Raw genomic sequence first — 22035 nt, 5'->3', positions numbered from 1 at the left:
TTTTTTTTTTTTTTTTTTTTTTTTTTTTTGTACATGATTTTTGTGTTACTTGGTCGACATTATATTTCAATAGCCTGCTAAGCCCGTTTCATTGACAGATTCATTCTTAAACGTAATCATTAGTTCCAGGACTCGTTAAAGGTTCCTGAGCCTATTGAAATTAAACAAAAAAATTATACAAAATATATACATTTATATTCGAGGTTCGATAAATAAATAAAGAAAAGTATATAAATAACATACACAATTCTTTTTTTAACGAAATGACACATCACACACAGTAATTACCTCTTCTCCAACCGTAGCAGTGGGGAGTGGAAACCTATTCTTTTCGAGACTAAATTGATCTTCTGTGGTTTTCCTATACACAGGATTATCAAAGTTCATACTCGTTACATTACGATGAAGGTAATGCCTATAGCATAATAATGCTACTGATGCGAGGAGTAACAGCCCGAAGGACGCCACGCCTATCACTATCCCAGCGACTAAACCAGGGTCTGTGGATTCAGACGCTAGACCACCTTTGCCATCTCCATCTGTTGAATGCGTTGGATCTAAAACAAATTAGTCGGTCAGACGAAAGAAGCAAAGACGCGCGAACTAAATTGAAGATAAAGCTGACTAATTAAAAAGGTATTGTCGCGGCCAGAAGTATGCTCCGCTTGGTAGTTGTAAGCAATTTCTTCTGGCCTTGGATATCACACAACGCCGAAGGACCCACCAAATTTTGACGTATCGGAAGACGCGATGAGTCTCTCGAACGAGATAGACTCATACAACCGAACCATACTGACTCGACAAGCTAAAACCGTCATCCTGGTCTCACCCATCTCCTCTAAGAGTCGTTCTTTTCATCGAGAGTCTTCGAAATTGCCGATTGGTATGCTTCCTTAAAAACAAGGCCCAATCGGCAATCGCACGAGACTTCGCGACTCTCTCCTAGGATCATCTATCCTTTCTGGAGCGGAGGTACAGCGATTTCAGGAATCATCGAAGGTGGTCTCTTCGGTGACACGTGAGAAAATTCCTCCGTCTCTCAACGATCGACGCCCGGCGTTCGATGCCAGCGCTTGACGCCAGTCGAGACTCTTTGGAATCCTTAATTTATAGCACGACTGTTCGCGGCAAGTGACAAAGCAACCTTCTAGGCGTGAAGCGTCCCTTCGTACGATCGCTCAAAGACTCTAAACTAAACGTCACAGCCGTGACACGAACAGTGTCAGCAGTGATCGCTAACAAGTACAATCGCGACAAGCTTCTTGTCATATACAAAGCCACTTTTTTTAGCGATTCAGAAACATGCGTCTCGTATAACAATACACACATCGTTATTAATATAAGACTATACACGTTATAAAGCATATCCAAATGTTTTTGATCAATTGATTATGGAGCTATAGTCGTACGATATAGAACGCGTGCAAATATACTTACGGACAGCCGTGGTTACGTTGAGAGGTTCGAGTCTCTTGAATGGTTTACTAATTTCTTGCGTTGTAGGTGCTACAGTTGTACTTACTGGATATCATCCCATATTCATGCAACATCGACGCAAAATATTATGATAAGTAATAAAATAATAAACGTAAGACATAAGCATGATAATCATAGTGTAGTTCAAGAGTGAAAGAAAAAAAAATGAATCGATTAAAGCAATTCGATAACGATACGGTAATACAAAAAAAATGTAAACATGCTTCGTTAAAACGTTGTATTCGTATTTAAATCGTAAGCGTTACTCCTATCGTAATGTACCATGCATTACCCTAACTTTGATTTCATTCTTTCGACTTCAGTGTCAATGCATGCATATTAAATTAATGCGTGTAATTTACGAACAAATAATTGGCATCATCGGTATCGCTTACCTTTTTCCACGCACATCAAACCGTCGGGTAACAATCTTAGGCCGTCCGGACAAGCGCAACTAAGAAGAGGCGATTTCGAATTGATTCTTGGTGCTGGTAAACACAAATGACTGCAATGACCATTCACAGCCTGACATTGATTCATTCCGTCTGGTTGTCTGTACGGATGATATACGTGAACGACCATTGGATATTTCAGAGTTCGAAGAGATGTAACAGGTCCGACCGATTCACCGGTAAATTTATTTGCTTTAAATATCGCCTCCTTATCCCAGTCGGTCCAATAAACGTAGTCTTCGAACGTCGTAATACTGAAGGGATGCCTCAATACTTCCGGAGAATAGAGAACCGTTCGTACACCTGAACCATCGTAATTACACGATCCAATTATATTTAACTTTGCGTCTACCCAGTATATTTTCTTGCCAATTAAGTCCAGAGTCAGCCCATTTGGCCACTGTACGTCATTGTCGACTATCACCTGCAAACGATAAGCCCGCTGTTTCAGAAACTTTACTCTTACACCGGCGATCCGCTCTGAAAGTATTTTGTCTTAACTTTTGTCTTAAAAGGTCGAAGAAAAAATGAACTTTCTCGGTAGGAGGGAATTTTAAAAACTTTATCTAGTACTACTGCTTAATCTTATTTTATCGATCATTACGACATATTTAGAACGAGATTAGAGATTAAAAAAAAAATATATATATATATGCATAGAGAGAAAGAGAGAGAGAGAGAGAGAGAAATTCGATATACGCGTACTATTATTGGCGAAAGCAAAGATGCTCATAGTCGTACGATCGCAACACGTTAAATTATAACCGAATACGAAAAGGAAAGCCGTGTTCCTAAAAGGATCCATGGAAGATTAGCTCAACTACAGGTTCGTTCTCTCTTCGATCTTATTACGGATCTACCGTTCGATGAGATCCATCCATGCCCGCTTTCTCTATGCGGGCTTCGTCGCTCCAATCGGTCCAAAACATCCATCCCTCCAGTGGATTCAAAGCTATCGCTCTAGGTTCTTGTACCCGATCTCGAATCAACGTCTTCCTCATATTACCCTCGAAATTAGCCAGTTCTATGGTACTCTTCTTGGAATCGGTCCAATAAATATGACTATATATCCAATCAACGGCAAGTCCGTCCGATGTAGTTAAACCATCGTCGATTACAACTGTACGCTCGTTGCCTTCGTCTATCGGAGCTCTAAACAACGATAACGATAACGGATACGTGAGTAACAAAGTATTTTTTTATAGGAAAGGAGACGCAAAGATGCGCACCAGGCGAAATGCACACGATATACGTAGGCCATAGGTGAGAAACGAGATAAGTTAGGCGTTGCGTCTTTTATTTATACGTAAAGGAAGAATTTAAAAATTCGACACGTTGTCGATCAACGCCATATCGAGAAGATGTTTGCGTTCGATTTTAAAGTTAAATACGTGTTTTTGTCGTTCTTTTGAATTCGATTCGTCGTTGCTTACTTATAGATCTTCTTTTCGCTGCTGTCGCTCCAGAAGATCATACCGGTGCGAAAAACGAAATCCAAGGCCGCGGCCATTTTCGTGTTTTTCACTATATCCGTCATCTCCAAACGATCCAGTGCAACTTTCCTTATATCGTGCCTTCTGGTAAAGAGCAGACTGGCGTGACCTTCTGCCGCCTTGCAACGAGTGTGGTTCCTGGGATCTTTGAGGTAACCCGGGGCACAGCTGCACTTGAAACTGCTCTTTTCGTTCAAACAGAACTGGGAACAGGTGCCTGGTTCCAAGCATTCGTCTATATCTGAAGCGGGAAACACCATTTTTTACATTGTTTCTCTTTCGTTCTGACAATTATTTTTCTTCCGTTAGAAAGACTTTAAAGAAAAAAAGAAAAGCACATCATTGTTGTATCGTAGGAGCGTGTTCGTCATTTTCTTACAGAGTTTTGTCGGAGATATAACGAGAAGAGGGTTGCGACAAGAGGGAAGATGCTCGTATTCAGGCGAGTGAGAGGATGCGCGCACGTATGACGAGAAAAAGGGAAAAAAGCAAAGTGCCACAGCTTTTCTTCGGAGAGCCGTGTTATTGTCGCAAGTAAGAATCATCCGTTGTTAGAGTTATCTTTACTTTGCGAGCTTTCCGTCTGTCCGTTCTGAATCGTTATAACCATTCGTGCGCTGTTCCACGTCAATTGTCATTTACCGCAAGCTTTTGTAACTAAGCTGCGGATTTTCGCGCATTTACGGGACATTTAAAGGTGCAAAAAAGCACAGAATGCATAAAATATGCGCAAATATTATAAGATACTCGAAAGTATAATATTTAGCGAAATAAAAGTACCAAGTTGTATCGAGAAGCGAATAAATATAAAAATCGATAACGAACGAATAGAAAAAAGAAAAAGAATGTAATATCCTTATGCGCGCGTAATACTTCTATTTTGTTATTCGTATATCGTATCGTGAAAATGGAAAATCGTTAAAATCATCCACTCTATCGGCATCGTGTTTTCCCAACCAATTAGGCTGGGACCGCGTCATGGAAATCGCGTTAACATGCATTTCAATAGCCTTAAAGATGCAAAGTAGTTGATAATTAACAGCGGGAAATGGCCAATATCGATCGTTACAATTTCAACATTAACGTCAATAACAAAGAAAGTGTTTTCGGGAATACTGTTGTCAAGTTACCATCGCAAGTCCTATTGTCAATGAGCCTGTATCCTGCGTTACAATCACACCGGAAGCCGATCGGCAGATCGATGCAAATTTGCGAACATCCACCGTTGTTCTTGGAACACTCGTTCACGCCACAAAGTTCCTCGTTCTCGTCCTCCCAACCGATACAATCACGGTGTTTGTTGCACACGCTGGAAAGAGGGATACACGAGCCCTCGCTACATTCGAATTGCGTCGACGGATCGCAAACGGTGGTTTTGCCCGTGCAATTTCTCTCGTCGCTGCCATCTACGCATTCTGCTTTACCGTTGCAATACAAGTGGCCTGAAAAATATTTTTATATATACACACGTACGTAGGATAAAATCTCGAAGGAGAAGCGGCGAGAAGCGTGTTTATAAAGAAACGCGATGATAAATTAATGCCGAATAAAACGGAGCAAAAATAAAAAATGGACAAGTACCTAGTTGCTTTTACCAACAAATTCTTCGTTTGCTCGTTCGCGCGAAAGTGCACGCGTCTACGTCACACAACGTACAATATATCTTGCGTGCATTACGAATAAATATTATTTAGCAGAGTACTATAAGCAAATTTAATACGTTAAAAGTAAAATTACGCTTCGTATTAATCTTATGCGCTTTATTTCTCAAAATTAATCGTTACAACGTATCTGAAATGCGGTCAACGAATAAACTCGCTATTTCATACTATACTATAGGCAAAGATGCTTTTATGTAAACTCTCTTCTCAAAATTATGACGACTGGTAATTACATAAATTAATCGGGTCATAACGTATCGATTATCTATATTTCACAGAGTACACGGCATACGTTATTTACCAAAACTAATTACGAATATATACGTTAAATGCACCATTTACGAATACAATAAACGCTTCGGGCCAACTATGGCAGAAGGACACTCTTCTTCTTTACGAATTTTCTCCTCCAAATCACGATGTCTGGTATACGTAGTGGCGCATTGTACAACGCGAGAGGTAGTATCCGTGGAATTAAAAAAAAAAAAAGGGAAGCTGGTTAAACGTTCTCGTAATTAAATTTACCTGATATACAATTACGATGATCCCCGCATTGGAATTGATCCGGCCTGCATGTAACGTTGTGACACCGTGTTGGCAACTCGTCGGCCCCGTTCGGGCAGTCTCTTTCGCCGTCGCACACCCAGCTTTTGTGTATGCACGTGAAATCGTCGTCACAGTCGAAGTCTTCGTCCTTGTTGCAATGGCTTGGTCGTTCGCCGTTCGAATACTAAAAAGATTTCGTAAGTCTTTTACTTTGCGCCATCCTTTTCTTTACGCGGGTCGCTTTGTAATTTTCTGCACTTTGGGCGGCTCTTTGCGTTTTTGCGACGTCGATACGCAGAGGATTCGACGCTGGGAATTAACCGAAGCGAATACAGTCTCGCGAGTATGTTAATTTCAAAGATCTCACCGATGACGTCAACGCCGAGCAAATGGTCGATACGCGGTTTTACCTTATTTTCGAGGTATTTGATTCTAATATACGAAGTTGCGGAGTTTTAATTAATCGAGATGCAAAGCAAAGCAAGCCCAGTTTCGCTGGTATGCTAATTAGGAAAGCGGCAACGATGACGAAACTACCTTCAATTGTTGAGATTTTTAGATGCAAGACCGACCAATTTCGCCATATTTCGATATATTTTACCACATTATAGATAGTATAGTGTAGATAAAAAAAAAACGTTACGTTTCCTCGATGTATTCCGTTACGCGGTTAAAAGTTAACGAAGTCGAATAAATATCAATCGGCCGGTTTTCATAAAAATGCCGTTTCTGGAAGAAACGAAACTATATATAGGAAGCGCTAGAAGAGAAAAACGACGCGAATCTTCGGACGAACAAACTTGTCCATTCGAGATTATTCGCGATAGAATAGCAACGGATAAAGTTTTTTCCTTGTACGACTGTATATCGATCGCACGAGAATAAAATATCCGATCGACCATGTTTTACCTTACATCCAACTTCGTCGATTTTATCTGGACAATCGAAATCACCGTCGCATCTCCATCGAGACGTTATGCAATAATTCTTGGAGCAGGCGAATTCTGACGGACCACAGGTGACCGGTTTGCAATCTTCCTCGTCGCTGCCGTCTCCACAATCGTCGTCGCTGTCGCACACCCACGTTCTCTGGATACATCGCTTGTTTGCGCACGTAAACTCGTCAGATCGACAAGTGTCGTCTGGAGAAAACGCGTTTTATGTACACGCAAGAAATGGAATAAACAAATAAACAAGGTAAAAACGATCTACGACAAAGGTGATACGACAAACTTGTTTTCAGCGAACCACTCGTATTTTAACACGGATACAAAGTTTAACGCGACGATCTATGAAAGAAACGTCTTTAACGTTATTCTTCGACATATTTACCGCTATTTATAATATTTAACGTATCTGTCATTCTCTTTAGAATTTCGAAATATTTCTTCTAACTCGATCTCCTCGGATGAATTACCGAATATTCGATCGAATAGCCTTCGCGATTTTAAAGGATATCGCTTGGTTTTCGCGAAAGGAAGCCAACCGGTGTTTCGCTGAAGAATCCAAATAACGCGCTTCTTGCGTCTATCGTTCATGCGTACGTTTATAGCGTCGCACAAAAATCTTAGACCATCCACGTTACTAGTTTCAACGCATTTTGGCAAACCCTCTCCGCGTGCCACGAAAAATAACAGACACGAGTGTGTTCGCAAAGGAAACGACGCTACCGTCGCACCGAATATTTTAAAAGCTCGATCAATAACAAACTGACCGTCGATTCTCGAGTTTAACGTATAGCAAAGATTTGGCACGTGGTCTGAGACTTTCACGCGGTACGTTTAACGTTTAAACAGGACGCACAACGTCGAAGAAACAAGGAGAAAAAAAAACGGGGGAAAAGAGAAGAAGCGGCAAACATCGCTTAAACGCGTGGAAATACATATATGCGACGTATCTAGCCAATATCCACGATGCTAAGAACATGGCGCGTGAACATGGATTTTTCGTTCGTACACGAGTCACCCGACGAAAACGAAATTCGAAGCGTAAAAGACCATCGTAAGAATCAAGAACTTTGGTTACTCGAATTAAATCTATGTTTTATTCCGCTTTTTTACGGCAAACACGCCCCCCGCCCGCCGTGTCGCGAACGCTACGACGTTTAAATTATGCAAGAAGCTATTTGCACTTTCGAGAGGATGTAGCGGAAGGAATAAGTTTCTCGGCATAGTCGCGTAATTAAACGGGATAATTAACCGGTCCTTAATCAACGACAGACGCATACCGCTGCTACGACGTTACTTAACATTAAGTGCACGACATAACAGGTAGAAACTACTAGGTTGTTCGTGTACGAGCTTAGAAATCAGGGGCCGAATCGTTCGTTACCCTCGTAGACGAGTTTTATCCGTCTGGATGAAATGGCACGAACGCTACGAACGAAAAATCACAAACGTTCCGTGACCAATGTGCTCGCGTAACGTCGATTCTCGCTGAAACAAAGGACGCGTTTAATTGTCTACGATGACACTCGTGCGTACGATCGAACGAAACTTCGTTTCCAACCCTTTGCAGTTGTTACGTGGAATTTCTTCTTCTCGATACGATTATCGATTTATCGCGAAGCTTTTTTCCTACTTAAGTGGCAAGCTGACTATCGTAAATCACGTTGGAGGGAAAAAAAAACGGTATTAACTCGCAGATATTTATTCCAACGAATAACGACTATGTAGTTTACCGAGACTTATGCATATTTATAATTTTAGAAAAACAAGCAGAAAGTTGCTTCGCGTAATCGTTATAGCGAGTATTCTGTTTTCGATTATATTTCGCTGTATATTCCAGGAATTGCAGGTCTTTTATTTGAACATTTTGATAAAATTATCGAACGTGTCGATGTTATACGGGACAGGCAAGGGTATACGGAAATAACGCGATCAAAACTTAAACGCTTGTGACACGTTGAAATTGAAAAATCCGAATCAAGCGTATAGAACATTTACGTGGGACGTCCGAGATTTTTTCCCACCGGATAGCGGTATCGGTATATTCTACGACTAAGCAAAAAGAGCATAGAAGCTAATAAACGCCGAATTAAAAAGTTAGGGCAAAAATATAAAACAAGAACGGATTGGTTATTCGATCGATGAGACGTAGAAATGTTGCATCGTTTGAAAAATGCGTATCGTTTTTCATCTTTATCGATACTACGTACACATACTACGTACTATCGTGTATTCGATAAGACTGAAAGAGGATTATGTATTTATTACGTTACGTTATGTTATATTTCTACTAAACAACGATAAAGTATCTTTCGTAGAGTATTAAGCGTAAAAACGTTTAAACGAAAAAATCGGGATCGATTAAGGGGAAAGGTGTCGTTTTCCAACGAGATAACGTTACTTTGTGCATCGATGAAGAACAAGCGAAAGATATTGGATCTTAACTGGAACGTTCACCCCCATCCTGCTTATCAAATTATCAAATTAGCACGGATGGGCGACTCCGTGTGTCGTTGGCAAATAGTCGCTAATGACCATGGTAGGCGATGCGACTTTAATGAAATAATAATTAAAAGAGAGAAAAAAAAAAGATAAAATAGCTACGTTATTCGTCCTCGACTATCGTCTACTCTCCAAAAATTTCATCTCTGTAAAAGCTTTTTAATGGCAAGGAATCAAATACGTAGAGGCGTGAAAAAGCTATTCGAAAGAATCGATTGCTGAAAAAGGGAAAACGTTCTTCGGCGAGGCAATTACAGAGTTACTCGATAAATGGCAGGAAATCGCTGAAAGAAACGATGCGATCATTCGATAAAACGCTAATTTTGTAAAACTTTGCTGCTTTTCCAACGTAACGGAATTAGCGATTGTCGCGGCGTTTCGATTTGCACGCGTATCGTCACGAGACGATAAATCCAATCTATCCGATTACGAATCCATCTTATCGATCTAATCCATTATTTGCATTCTTTCGATTACATTCCGGTTAACGTGGTTTAAGGCGTGTACGAAAAACCAATCCATCGTCGTTTCCTATTTTCGCGTACTTTTAATCGATTAACGGATTAAGAAACTCGTATGTTCGGTAAATACGCGTGACGTACGATACGCTTTATAACGGTTCGTTTAGAGGTACGAACCATTTTAGGACACGCCTGTATTCGCAGATCGTAACTTTCTCGTTTTACCGCAACTACCGCATTTTCAATATTCTGCACACACATTTTTGCATATCGTACGAATCTTGCGTACTTCTGCAGCTTCGACTTTCGCATAAATGCATAAAAATCCGCGGTACTACTAGCAATCGCGTATCGTACGATTCTTCTACCTTTTGCAATAGCACGGAGGCATCGAAATATTCGATATCGCGTTACTATCGCGTCGCTCTGCATTCCCTCGTATTTTGCGAACGATACTTCATGCGGTAACGATCGTACGTATATAACGAAGTTTCTTTCAACGGCAAAGGGTCGAACGATAATTCAGCAAGCCACCGAAGAAGCGAAGGAAAAAACACAACAAAGAGAAGTAACTACGGATACAATAGCGTGAACATGATAACGAGACGCGAATCATCGTGACGAAGAAAATCGATCGGGCCGCTGCGGCGAAAAACTCGGCACACTCGTGAAACGTATGTATATGTAGATGTTATGTATCCGAAAAGTATAGTTCGTGCAACCTGGCCACGAAGAGTCGGTCGTCTAAAGCTTTGCCAAGGGAAACCAAGCGTTTTTCGGAAGGGAAAAGAGTTTCGCTGACAAATTTGCTCGGGCACGACTCGTGGTTACTCCACGCCGAAGGAAGTTGTATATTTACATGGGAAACACGCTTCCACGATGATATCTCGAGTTAGTTTTTTAAAATTGGACAAATCTCTGCATACGACGTATCTCGAACGATACAAGAGAAAAAGGTTTGCAAGAGGTTTACGATGAGAAAGAAGCGAACGAAAAAAATACTTTTTTTTTGATTTTTTTTTTTTTTTTTTTTTAGAATCGAATAGAATAGAACAGCGTTTGATTACCTAAGGAGATATCTCTTCTTATCTTTATATCTTATTATCGACTCGTTAACAGGGTCGTTCTTTTTTAATTAGAACTCTACTCACGGAACGAAGATTCGACGAAATCGACATTTCTCAAATTTTCCTGGTATTCTTTGGATACGCGTTTACGATCTTTTACCGTTTAACCGATTCTCCGGCAACTCGATCATACAGAGATAAATAAATATAAAATACGAGAATAAAGGGGAAAAGCTGTTAATCAGAGTGGTAGAATCGAAGAGGAAAAAGCATTATGCGTAATCCGGCAATCGTGCGGTTGCGCGCGAGAGACTAATTAGCAGAGAATGAAAACGATCCTCGTAATCGTAACAATTACATTTAGAACGTAATAAAAAAAAAACAGCAACGTTGCGGAAGTTGCGTACGTGCGACAATTATTAATTAGAGGGAAGCATGCAACATGCTGCTATTACGAAGCACGCGGTGTTCTGTATTAATCCTTAAAATACAGAAGCTAGGTAACCGCCAGCTTTCGGTTGTTTCGTTCCTCTTCTACTACGTGGACACCGGCGACTCTAACTTTTAATATCCACCCTAATAAACGCGTCGTACGAACAACACCTAACACGATATTAACAGTCCATCACGGTCCCCTAAGTCGATAATTTTATTTCTCGGTGGCCGGAGAGTTGGAAGTAGAAATTTTGAAAGACTATCTTTAGACATATATTAAAAAAAAAAAAAAAAAAATAAAGAAAAAGCTGGGAAGAGTCGACTTTGAGTTTTTGAAGGCAAAGTTTCAATTTTATTGCCTTAGTATAAAAGTAAAATAAATAATAAAAAACGAAAAAAGTTAACGAAATACGAAGCGCCAACTCTAAATTTCGAAGGCGAACCTTCAAATACATCGCGATCGGCGCAAAATAAAAATTAGAAATTTTTTAATGGTATAAAAGACGCGAAAGAAGATAGAGAAAGTCGACTTGGAGTTTCGAAGATGAAGCATCGAATTTGTCGTAATCAGAGCGAAGTCGAGTCGCGCTTTTTAGAGACGAAGTAAAAAATCGGAGCGGAACGTCTGGCTCTTTAAACTTTTTCGGAAGAAGGAAAAAGGGGCGTTTGGATTTTTACGAAATTTGCACGATACGATAGATCGAACATGGTTGCGAAACAAGACAGGTAAATACACGGCTAAATAGCGGAAAGTATCAGCGACAACGTGCTGGCGACCGAGCAAGTAAGCTAATCGCTCTACGCTTTTACTTTCGCTATAGATCTGATCCGACGTTTTATTTTGACGGATCCAAAGCGACCATATCTAAGGAATAGAATTTATTAATCACGATAAGCGTACGACACGCCTTCGAACAATTCGATAGCGCTCTTTCGTTTCCTCAAATACGAAAAAGCACAAAAACGAACAAATAGCAAAAGCCAAAAGAGAAACGACAGAGATTTTCTAAATACCCAAAAGCTGTTTGGAAAATATAAAGGGAAGGAAAAAGAACAAAAAAAAAAAAAAAAGAAAGAAGGAAAAACATGCTCGTCACAGACCTTTTTATATTTTAACCCTCGACTGACAGGGCGAAGTACGCGTTACATAACCATCGGAGCGGACCAATTTGACCTCGATTAAACAAGTTGGCCAAGTGTGCGTTTCAACTAAAATATGTAACCGTACTTATGTTAACGGCCGTTTAACTTGTTAAGAAAACTTTGAACCGTAATAAACGATTAATTTAACTTTCTCGTGCTTTATCCGCGAGCCGAACGATCGGAACGAATAGTTGGAGGCCAAAGTGGAAAATTAACACGGGCGTTTCAGAGACAGAGCGTGTTACAGTGGTAAAATCAATAACGGGGCTGTTTTAACTTGGTCGTATCGGTCGAGGGTTAAAGGGTTTAACGCGTTAATCGCCAATATCCTGCTTGATTTAAGATTATCCTTCGTACAACGGGAATCTACGGGATATCGTAGTATATACCGTGGAATTGTGTCTCTTTGATCGTGTATACACCATTTAACAGCGCAGAGCTTAGGTTCGAGCGTCGTGCGGTTTCGCGTCGCTTGCACGAGCTACCGCGAGATTACTGCTACGGCATAATTCATAGGACGACGGAACGGAAGAAGAGCGTTCGAAAAGGCATAAATGAAAAATAGCAGATCCGATAGTTTCTTTTTCGCGGCCGAGCTTTCTCTTTTGTACGGAACTCCGCGTAATCGGGAAACGTACAACAAATATTTTATCCCGATCTGGAAACGTGCCCCGAGTGGTACACCTTTCGAAAGTTCGCGCGTTTCATCGAAAAACTGACAAATACGAATTTCCTACTGATTTATGCAAAGCCGACCCGGTTCGACTCTGCCCCGCTGGAAAACATTTAATAATTCATTGTTTAGCCAGGCGAATACAGCATTAGCGCATTGAAAATGCATGAAGTTAGAAACACGTATAGATCGCGGCGAACGGATCGGGACAACAATTGCGTTCTAGTACCGAATCTTCTAAACACGACCAACCGAATTCCGATCGAGACGTTCACCGATGAACCTTCTCCAATGGAGAAAGCTTACACGGGATTTTAGATTAAATCTTACGAGTTGACCGCGGATTTTTAACCATTTATTTACGATCTTAAAACGCAAATATCAAAAAACTATACGATACATATGCAGCGGATAAGACGATCTCTTACCGAGACTGTACTATCGAAACGATATTTTCCAAGATATGAATTTGCATAAAAATCAACGGTCTATTAGTAAGGAATCGTTTGATCAATTCTATCGCGAATTATGCCGTATTTACTAGCAAATTTATACGCGAGAATGTCGCGTGAATAACGAAGGAAAGCTCGAAGAACAAACACATTCTCGCAACGAACGATTTTACAATTGTAAGTGAAGATGTTAATTCTTTGCACTGCCGGGCCACGATTACGATAAATTAAACATCGTTAAACCTAAACTCTGCACTTTTCAAGACTTTGCTTTTCGAAAGTTCGATCCGTCTTTCTGTAACACATTTAGCAAAGTAAAGATGATATTTTCTATTCGTTTTCTTATCGTTTTACTTACGTTTCTTCTAATTAATACGAATTTTTAAAACTACCGAGTCTATCTAGCAAGAAACGACGGAGAATATCAAAGAGGACAGATACATTCAACTTTACGTTATCCTTTCGTAACGGATTTACGCTGACCGTCGCTGAAATTTAAAGATTACGATAATGCGAAGCAGCACGGTAATTCTTATTACGACGTATGTACTTTCTAATTCAAAATTTCACTGCAAAGTGAGAAAAATCGATGTACGAACTTTCTTTATCAGGGAAACAAACGTATTTCGTTAAAACGTCGAAGTAATAACGTAACATTACGTAATAATAATACGACATTATGTAAACAAAGTAAAACTAGCTACTTAATATTGTTCGAAGGTTAATTGATTTACATATTTGATGGTTGATTATCGAAGTTAGCTAAACGTAGTTTGCACCGGTAACGAAATAAAACGAATGCAAATTCACGTATTAATGTAGTCGCGGTGAATAAAATACGGAAACAGAATTGATTTCAGAGAGTGACACGACGGCTAAACGAATTTATCTTTTCACGACCGACGATATTTCGATACCATCGAAATAAAACGTTCCCTATTCTTCGCAAATATTCCTACCTTATTGGGCGATAAACCGGAATTCGATATGCGTTCGTCGAACAAAAAATGTCCCATTCATCCTCGCTTCCCTGTTTCGTTAATTCTCGCGTACTTCCCATTGCGTATATACGCGATACTACACAACTACTTCGACAAGTTACTTTAACCGATTGAACGATATTTATCGTCGGTAAAACCGTCCTTGAATCGAAATAAGAAAAGAAAAAAAAGAAAAAAGCATAACAATCGAAAACGCCGTAACGCGTAAAAACAGAATGTATCGAAGATCGAAACCAAAATTCGGTCTTGTAAGAATTAACACGCCGACTCTTGCTTGTACGTGACGTACGTATCGATCGATAGACCAGATATATCGGTAATATAATAGGTAGCTCGTATCGACGGAATTCGGAACGACGTTACTTATTCGATTAAAATGCTGCAACGAATACCAAAATTTTCATTCCCGTACCGCAACCACAGAAGATATCCGCACATATCGCGATCCTTTGACGGAACGTTTCGTCGTTAGATTCTATATTTCGTGTTCGTAGTTAACATACTGGAATCTATCAGGTAAGGCGTAAATGCTACACGACGGATACAACGACGCGCAACTACCTTTTATAGCCACTACGGCATTCGTGACGAGAGTAATGCCACGACCACGGTCGATCTACAGGTAGCGAAGGACGGCGTCGATTCGATCTTTCGAACTTTCGTTTTCTTGCTTATCTTTTAAGCTCGTCTGCGAAAGGAATCGTTAAACGGACGTAAAGTAAGATGTATAAGCACCTGAAATCGAAGCACGCAATTGGCGATGAACGTGCGCGGATATGAGAGAAAGCAAATGTTACGTGAAGAAGCGTAAGCGTAAAATAGAGTGTCCGTGCAGAATCTTACTGCACTCAGCCTCGTCCGAACCGTCCGAACAGTCTGAATGGCCGTCGCACATCCACGCGAGTGCCACGCACTCGCCGTTCCCCGAGTGACACGTGAACTGATCCGCCGTACAATTCTTCATCCCTACAAGATGACGATCGATTGGACCGTGATTTTCATTCGTGACAAGGTGCCAGCCACACGGCACCGCACTCACGGCCAGAGATCCCGTTTCGCTCTCGCGCGAGTGCACAATGCCATTCGACAAGCTCTATTTTCGTCGAGTGCGAGGAGAGCCGTCTCGAGAAACCACGAATCGCATCCCCAGGGTCAACTGCGTTTCGCGAAAAATTTATACTCACCGTCGCTTTGTCCAACGCTTAAGGAACGTCGTCTGCGAGAAATTTCTTTCCTTTTTTATTTACTTTCGTCCCTTCTATCCTCTCCTGTCGCGCAAAGTTTCTCAATTTAAACCGGTCTTAATTTAATTAACCACGTCGAAACGCCGTTACGCCGGTGGAAATTTGTCGTTGAGTTATTCTTTACAGTTTCTACGCTTCGTTCTTATTATTCGTCTTGTTTCGCTCGCCGCTTCCACCGACTCGCTTATAATCGACAATTTGTTCAGTATCAAACGCGTTAACGGATTTAAGCTCGGGTCTTGTTGCGAGATGATGTCAGTGGCCGGAGCTTCGATGGTCGACCGTCTATTTTCGACCTAACGTTGTTTTAGTTTCATTGCATTTTCGGACGAACAGCGAGAATTTAATGGCACGCGAGAAATTATATCGTTCGAACGTTAAGCTGTAACGGAAGGACATACGCAGTCGATAAGCTTTACAACGTTTTTACGATCGTCGAAGGATTCTAACGAATTTCTTTTCGTTTCGTATCTTACGTCGTAAGCCACGATGCGAATACAGATAACAACGGATTAGCAATAAAATAGAAAACTGGGAAGAAAAACTCGTTTCACCGCGAATCTGTACTCGATAGAAATATCGTATCGAAGATACGTAAACGAGAAACTTTAACTAGTCTGTAAATACAAGAAACCGTCTTTCGATATAAGACAAATTTCGGATATCTCTATCGATACGCGTGTCTTCTCTATTTCGTATCGCGAGCATTCGTTTCGCGAGTTCGTAAACGTCGAGAGAACGAAGGTAAGGCTGCTGTTCGAGGGATCGTTGGTCTACAGTTTCGGCTGATGTTTTCCTTATGCAACTACCTGCGCGCGTACAAGCTTCAAAATTATCGCTGAAAGATACGCGTGGCTAACGCGTAATCCAGTAAAGCTTATTAATGGATGATCTAAGACGCGGTTCTGAGAAAGTTACAGCCAAAGTGCACCGACTTATTTCAATAAGCTTAGCTCTCAGCTTTGTACCTGTTTAGCATTAACAAAGTGAATACACGAACGGTGTAGAATTAGCTGTACGATACCCGGTTGTAAATTTTAACCAACGAGGAAAAACTACTTTAGGCGCGGTATGGAAGAGATACGCGAAACGCGAAACATACGTAACGCACGAAAATATTAAAATAAACGAAGAATATATAACGCGAATGGATCTACGGATAAACCATTTGCTTTTAGCACGTGCCGATCGATTTATTTAAACAATCGTTGAAAGGATAAAAAGGACGGTATCGGTTTATATAATAGGTAGAGGAATCAACGTAACGAATAAACGACGGTTACTGGAAAATGAATAATCGTTGGACAACGATAGGTCGAAACGAGCGGCAAAACCTTCGAATAATCGGTGCGCGAGAAAACGATATTCGGCGAAGAACAAAAAGATTTTTAAATTTCAAATATTTAACTTTTCCTCCTTTGGTTTAAACGAACTGTACGATTAAACGCGATTTGTTTGTGCTTGTGCATTGCGTTTATGCATTTACGAAAAGTTTCGACAGATAGAACGCGCGTAATATACGAAAATATACAAAGCGATAAAAGGACAAAACTAATAATTACGCCTGACCAAAATTATTTAGACCAAGATATCGTTCTTATACCGTAGCTTGTTCAACTTTAATTATAGCTGATCGTAACGTCGCCGGAAGGATTTCCTTTGATTCGTATTTAGAATCAAATACTAGAATTTAGAATCAAAATTCTAAATACGAATCAAAGGAAATCCTTCCGACGCAGATCAACCGACCATTGAGAAACTCAACGGGGATGGAATCGAAGCGACGTCGAAATTTTGCCGTTTTATCGAGCTTATCGTCGGCCATCTCGTCGGAACACGCGGTAGCATTTAAAGAGAAAAAAAGGAAAGAATGAAAATTTGGCAAAACGTTCGCGGAATTTCAAACTCTATATATTTACTTTGCCTTGGCAATTTATCTCTTTCCGGTGGTCGAGTCGCGGTTTCGCTTTGATGGGAAACGAATTCAACGGTCGAGGGATGCAATTTGCGATTCCAAGACCTTACTACTCCAAGACCCTTTCGCTCTTTTATTCCACCGTGGATAATCCCCGTCTGTCGCTTATGTTCCGTAGTTTTCCCTTAATTTTTTTTTCCTTTCCTCTTTTATTGCTCTCTCTTTTTCATTTCGCTTCTCCTTGGCTCCTTCCTGGCTCGTTCCAGCGATCAACCTACGACTTATTGACAACTTACTGCGGCAATTTTTCTCGTCCAACCCATCGCTGCAGTCGTGCTGAAGATCGCACAGCCAGGTTTTCGGTATGCACCTCCCAGGGCTGCACTCGAACTCCGTTTCGCTGCACTGTTTCGACCCTTTCGATCGCAATCGTTTTATCATTTTTCATTCTCGCAACCATTCTTTCGCACGACTAGTCGCCGTGCGCGCGCGAACAGAAGCGAACAAAAGCGAGACGAACCTCGCCAACGATTTATCAGCACACCAATTTATTAGTCGCGATATTAAACTCGGATCGAGCGAACCTGTTTCCATCTCGCGTTACAACTTTTTGAGAAGGATAAGGATTTTCTCTCTTTTCTCTACTTTTCTTCTTTTTCTTTCGTTCTTTCTTCCTTTCTTTTTTTTCCTTTTTTTTTCTTTTTTAATCGTAGGAACGAACGTCGGTTCGCGGGTAGGTTTTTACATATCAAATTAAAAGTCCAACGATAGAAAATCTTCCTTTGACGATTTTAGCGTCTTTCTGACGCAAAATTAAATTTGTTTTCAGTTATTTATTTATCGTCATTTAGATACGTACGTGATCTTTTCAAAAGGCGAAAAAATGCTAGACAGGACCGTTTTAATCAAGGAAGATAGAACATCGCTCGGATATCCTATCCCTCGGATCCTCTCTTATTAACCGACAAACGACTTTCTCTTGACTCTTTTAACGATTCGCACTATAGAGGGAGAAATATCGATGGCATATCTATTCGCGCGTGTTTCCTATTTTCGATAGAAAACCGCCGATGCTTTTTTCGTGAGAATCGATGTTTCCGATATTTTTATTCCGCGAGCGTGGCTGACTTCTGGTACACGATACTAAGAAACTTGAAAGAAACAGCGAAGCGTTACATCGACGTATTTTTTCCTTATAAATTGCGTCGTGTTTCCATATAAACTCGTATCGTGTCCCTCCCTTTTATTACTTCCGCAGACATTTTCCAAACGCGACGCTAGATTTCTCAAGTTTCCGGCCAGTGATACGATGTTTAAGGATCGTCGTTTTATTTCCGCGATGGCGGCGTTTTTAATATATGTCGAATACTTTAAATAATTTTCACTGTTATTACTTGATACTACATTTACCATACGTGATATTACATATACCATATAAATAATTGCACAAAGGGCGTAGCGAAAGGAATAGCGGACAACGAAGAAGAATTCAACGGTAGCCACTGTACGCGCGACTTTATCAAAGAATTTGTAAAGTAACTTTTCATTTCATAGTATTAGCCTAGAAATCCTTGGCGGCTCTTTAACGGATAGCTTTTGGAAAAGGATAAGCTAACGAGAACAATGACTTTAAATATTCGAACATTTAGGCAAATTCGTTACTTCCGTTTTTCTATGTCGCGAGTTTTTCAATAATGTCACGCGTGGAATAATATCGTCCAAGTAGCTTCATTTTGTAAAAAAAGGAATATCTCGCGGTATTTTAAAGATGAAAAGTAAACGTAGCGATATTACCGCCTTATATAAAATATGAAAAACACACGGAGAAAAATATGATAAGTCCGTTCTTGTTGATTTCCTGACATTTACGTCGCTCGGTGGTTAAAGAGTGAAAAAGGGGAAACTCGTCTAAACTGTTTGCCCGACGAAAACATACGTACGTGTACGCTTCTTTCTGGCCGGTCTTATAGCCATCGGTTTCTTCGGCGCAAAACCGGTATGAAAGAAAAGAGGGAAGAAGCTGCGATCGGTACGATTTAAATATGCGCACGAAAGATCGCATAAAAGAAAATCAGATCCGCTTAGCCGGCACTCGGGAACTGATTAAACTCTAGCAAACCGTTAGATATGGGATATTACAGGTTGTTTAACTTTTTAGCGAAGCTGTTAATTCTAGAACAACGAGCCGCGCAACTTTCTTCTTTGCCCCGAGTACAAGAGTACTCGATAAAGACGGTCTGTGAAACGCGGCGAAAAGGTATTGAGACTATTTGACTTAACGCAGGCTGGCCGTATTAATTTGTCAGTGGTGGTGTTTCGAAAAGCGACGGAAAATAATTCAACGAATATATTTTAAGCCATAAAGATAAAAAGATCTAGACGATGCTACACGTCCGACGATGACTGATATACGAGAGAATAGAAGTTTCGATCATAACGGTCGATTTCTTTCGTTTCGACAAGAACACGATCAAGCTGATATCACGCTATAAGGGCAGGCGCGATAAAAATCTAATTGCCATTTATTATCCGTTTTCGTGGTTGTTGGAAATTCTTCGATAGAAATTACTTGCACGGTAACGAGAGAGCAGTCGGAGAGGCCCTTTATTATTGTCGCGGACTTGTTCGCGGTGCAACGCAATTTTTCACGTCGCTAGTTATCACGTTATATGTCTTCCGCTGTCGCAAAATCGATACGGTTCCCCGTGCAATTTCAAAGCGAGAGAAATGCGACATCGTTAGCAGATTACAAGCGATGCCGAACGCGGTCGACCGATATGTTTGCCGGATGCGTGCCGGAGGAGAAGTCGGTTCGCCCAAATATTCGTTAGCCTTTGACCCGTCGCGTTATCGATGCAACATCATTTGCAATTTTGTGCATCGATCACGCGAATGCTCGCGTTAATCGTTAGCCGATTCTAACGAGCGTTTTATCGTAGTTACTGTAATTATACGAATTATATATGATTTTCAATCGTTATATTCCAATATAGGTGATAATTTTTAATGAATTTTTATAAGAACAACGAATCGTAAATTTTATGTGAAGATGACGACAAATCCGGATATCGAACATCGATTAGGTAGCGAAAAAAGATCGTGCGGCTTTTTCGTTGACAACGATAAAATATCGAATCATAACAAACGTATAAACTCGAATTCAAGAAGAGATTGATACGTTATTTTTGTTCTATTAAGCGTAGTTACATGCGCGCATTAACCGTAAATAACGTAGATACGTACGCTATGTTTCGAGATTTGAGAGAATATTAAAGGAATATCCATCGTCCTGTTGCGTGTTTCGTACGGCTTAAGATTTGGAAAACTAAAGCGATACTTTACTTTGATCGAACATAGAAGGTATTTTATTTTCAAATCGAAACAATTTCTCGTTTATAACAGCTAGCGACAAATTCAAATTTATTACCCATCGAGTATACCCGCGTATGAGAATCGATCCAAAGATTGAATCCAGAATTAAAAATTCGAAAGCTAAATTTCAAAGGGATATCCATTTTTGATCGCAGGTAGAAAATATCCCGTTTTCCAACTATAGAAATCTCTCGCCTGTAACAGGTTCGAGTCACGAGTATTTTTACACGCTCTCGCTCATAAATGCAAACGATCGTCTTTAAGTTTATTCGTAATTCAAAAACGTCTCCAATCGAAGAAGGAAATCCGCGTCCAAACTCTTTGGATTTTTAAACTAAATACACCAAAGCTAACTAACTAAAAAACTAAAGTATTTCGACGTTTCTTCTCAAACGTTGTATGCGCGATCCAGAATATCGTATTTAGCAACTTTGTGTTTTCTTAATCAACGCTAATAAAAATCAACGGTACAAACCGGAACAACAGACCTTCGAGAACAAAAAGGCTCGCAGTTTAGCGGAGAAAAAGCAACGTGCCGACCGATGTAATTAATCTTCCATAATTCGCGTCGTTATGTAACACGACCAGGATTTCTTTTTCAACGACCTACATACGCTCCGTGCGATCCGATTTTTGCCGATATTTTTCCGATTAAAGGAACACCACGTGGGCAGACGGTAGTTTCGCGCAAACATTTTGCACGCGCCGCTAATTCCCTATATTCTCGATTAATCGTCTCATACGCGAATAACTCGAGCAACCTGGCGATCCTCTCCTCCCTCCTTCGTTTATTTTCGCTATTACCCATTTTGTATTTCTTTTTAATTTTTACGAGAACAAAAAGGCTCGCAGTTTAGCGGAGAAAAAGCAACGTGCCGACCGATGTAATTAATCTTCCATAATTCGCGTCGTTATGTAACACGACCAGGATTTCTTTTTCAACGACCTACATACGCTCCGTGCGATCCGATTTTTGCCGATATTTTTCCGATTAAAGGAACACCACGTGGGCAGACGGTAGTTTCGCGCAAACATTTTGCACGCGCCGCTAATTCCCTATATTCTCGATTAATCGTCTCATACGCGAATAACTCGAGCAACCTGGCGATCCTCTCCTCCCTCCTTCGTTTATTTTCGCTATTACCCATTTTGTATTTCTTTTTAATTTTTATCTACTTTTCCCCCCTTTCTTCCT

General features: G+C 40.5%; 1 protein-coding gene and 2 long non-coding RNA genes across 12 annotated transcripts in view; all 3 read right to left on the bottom strand.

Moving 5' to 3' along the window:
* Positions 1-12: 12 nt before the first annotated feature.
* LOC100743465 (very low-density lipoprotein receptor) overlaps positions 13-22035 on the bottom strand; it is a 64424-nt gene continuing 42401 nt past the window's right edge. For 3 of the 10 annotated variants that reach the window (XM_012384402.3, XM_033320222.1, XM_033320223.1), the window contains 9 exons: positions 6538-6770; positions 5608-5812; positions 4552-4863; positions 3362-3662; positions 2789-3080; positions 1872-2352; positions 1438-1521; positions 289-557; positions 17-151 (listed from right to left, as the gene is read on the bottom strand). In XM_012384402.3, the coding sequence (XP_012239825.1) occupies positions 107-151; positions 289-557; positions 1438-1521; positions 1872-2352; positions 2789-3080; positions 3362-3662; positions 4552-4863; positions 5608-5812; positions 6538-6770 (2222 nt within the window). In that variant the 3' untranslated portion in view covers positions 17-106. Of the gene's footprint in view, positions 152-288; positions 558-1437; positions 1522-1871; positions 2353-2788; positions 3081-3361; positions 3663-4551; positions 4864-5607; positions 5813-6537; positions 6771-15152; positions 15276-17764; positions 17885-22035 lie in introns of all 10 variants that reach the window. The other 7 variants (XM_012384399.3, XM_033320221.1, XM_012384397.3 and 4 more) reach the window with 6 other exon arrangements.
* Positions 7173-10728, bottom strand: LOC117151531. The gene is made up of 3 exons (XR_004461527.1): positions 10715-10728; positions 9764-9768; positions 7173-9413 (listed from the first exon to the last, which is right to left on the bottom strand). It is a non-coding gene; the product is annotated as an uncharacterized LOC117151531 (long non-coding RNA).
* LOC117151530 lies at positions 18179-21665 on the bottom strand. The gene is made up of 2 exons (XR_004461526.1): positions 19736-21665; positions 18179-19705 (listed from the first exon to the last, which is right to left on the bottom strand). It is a non-coding gene; the product is annotated as an uncharacterized LOC117151530 (long non-coding RNA).

The sequence above is a fragment of the Bombus impatiens genome, unplaced genomic scaffold (genome assembly GCF_000188095.3).
Source record: "Bombus impatiens unplaced genomic scaffold, BIMP_2.2 scf_0259, whole genome shotgun sequence".
Classification (NCBI taxonomy): domain Eukaryota; kingdom Metazoa; phylum Arthropoda; class Insecta; order Hymenoptera; family Apidae; genus Bombus; species Bombus impatiens.
Note: the sequence above shows the minus strand (reverse complement) of the source record. Positions and strands in the feature narration are given on the sequence as shown.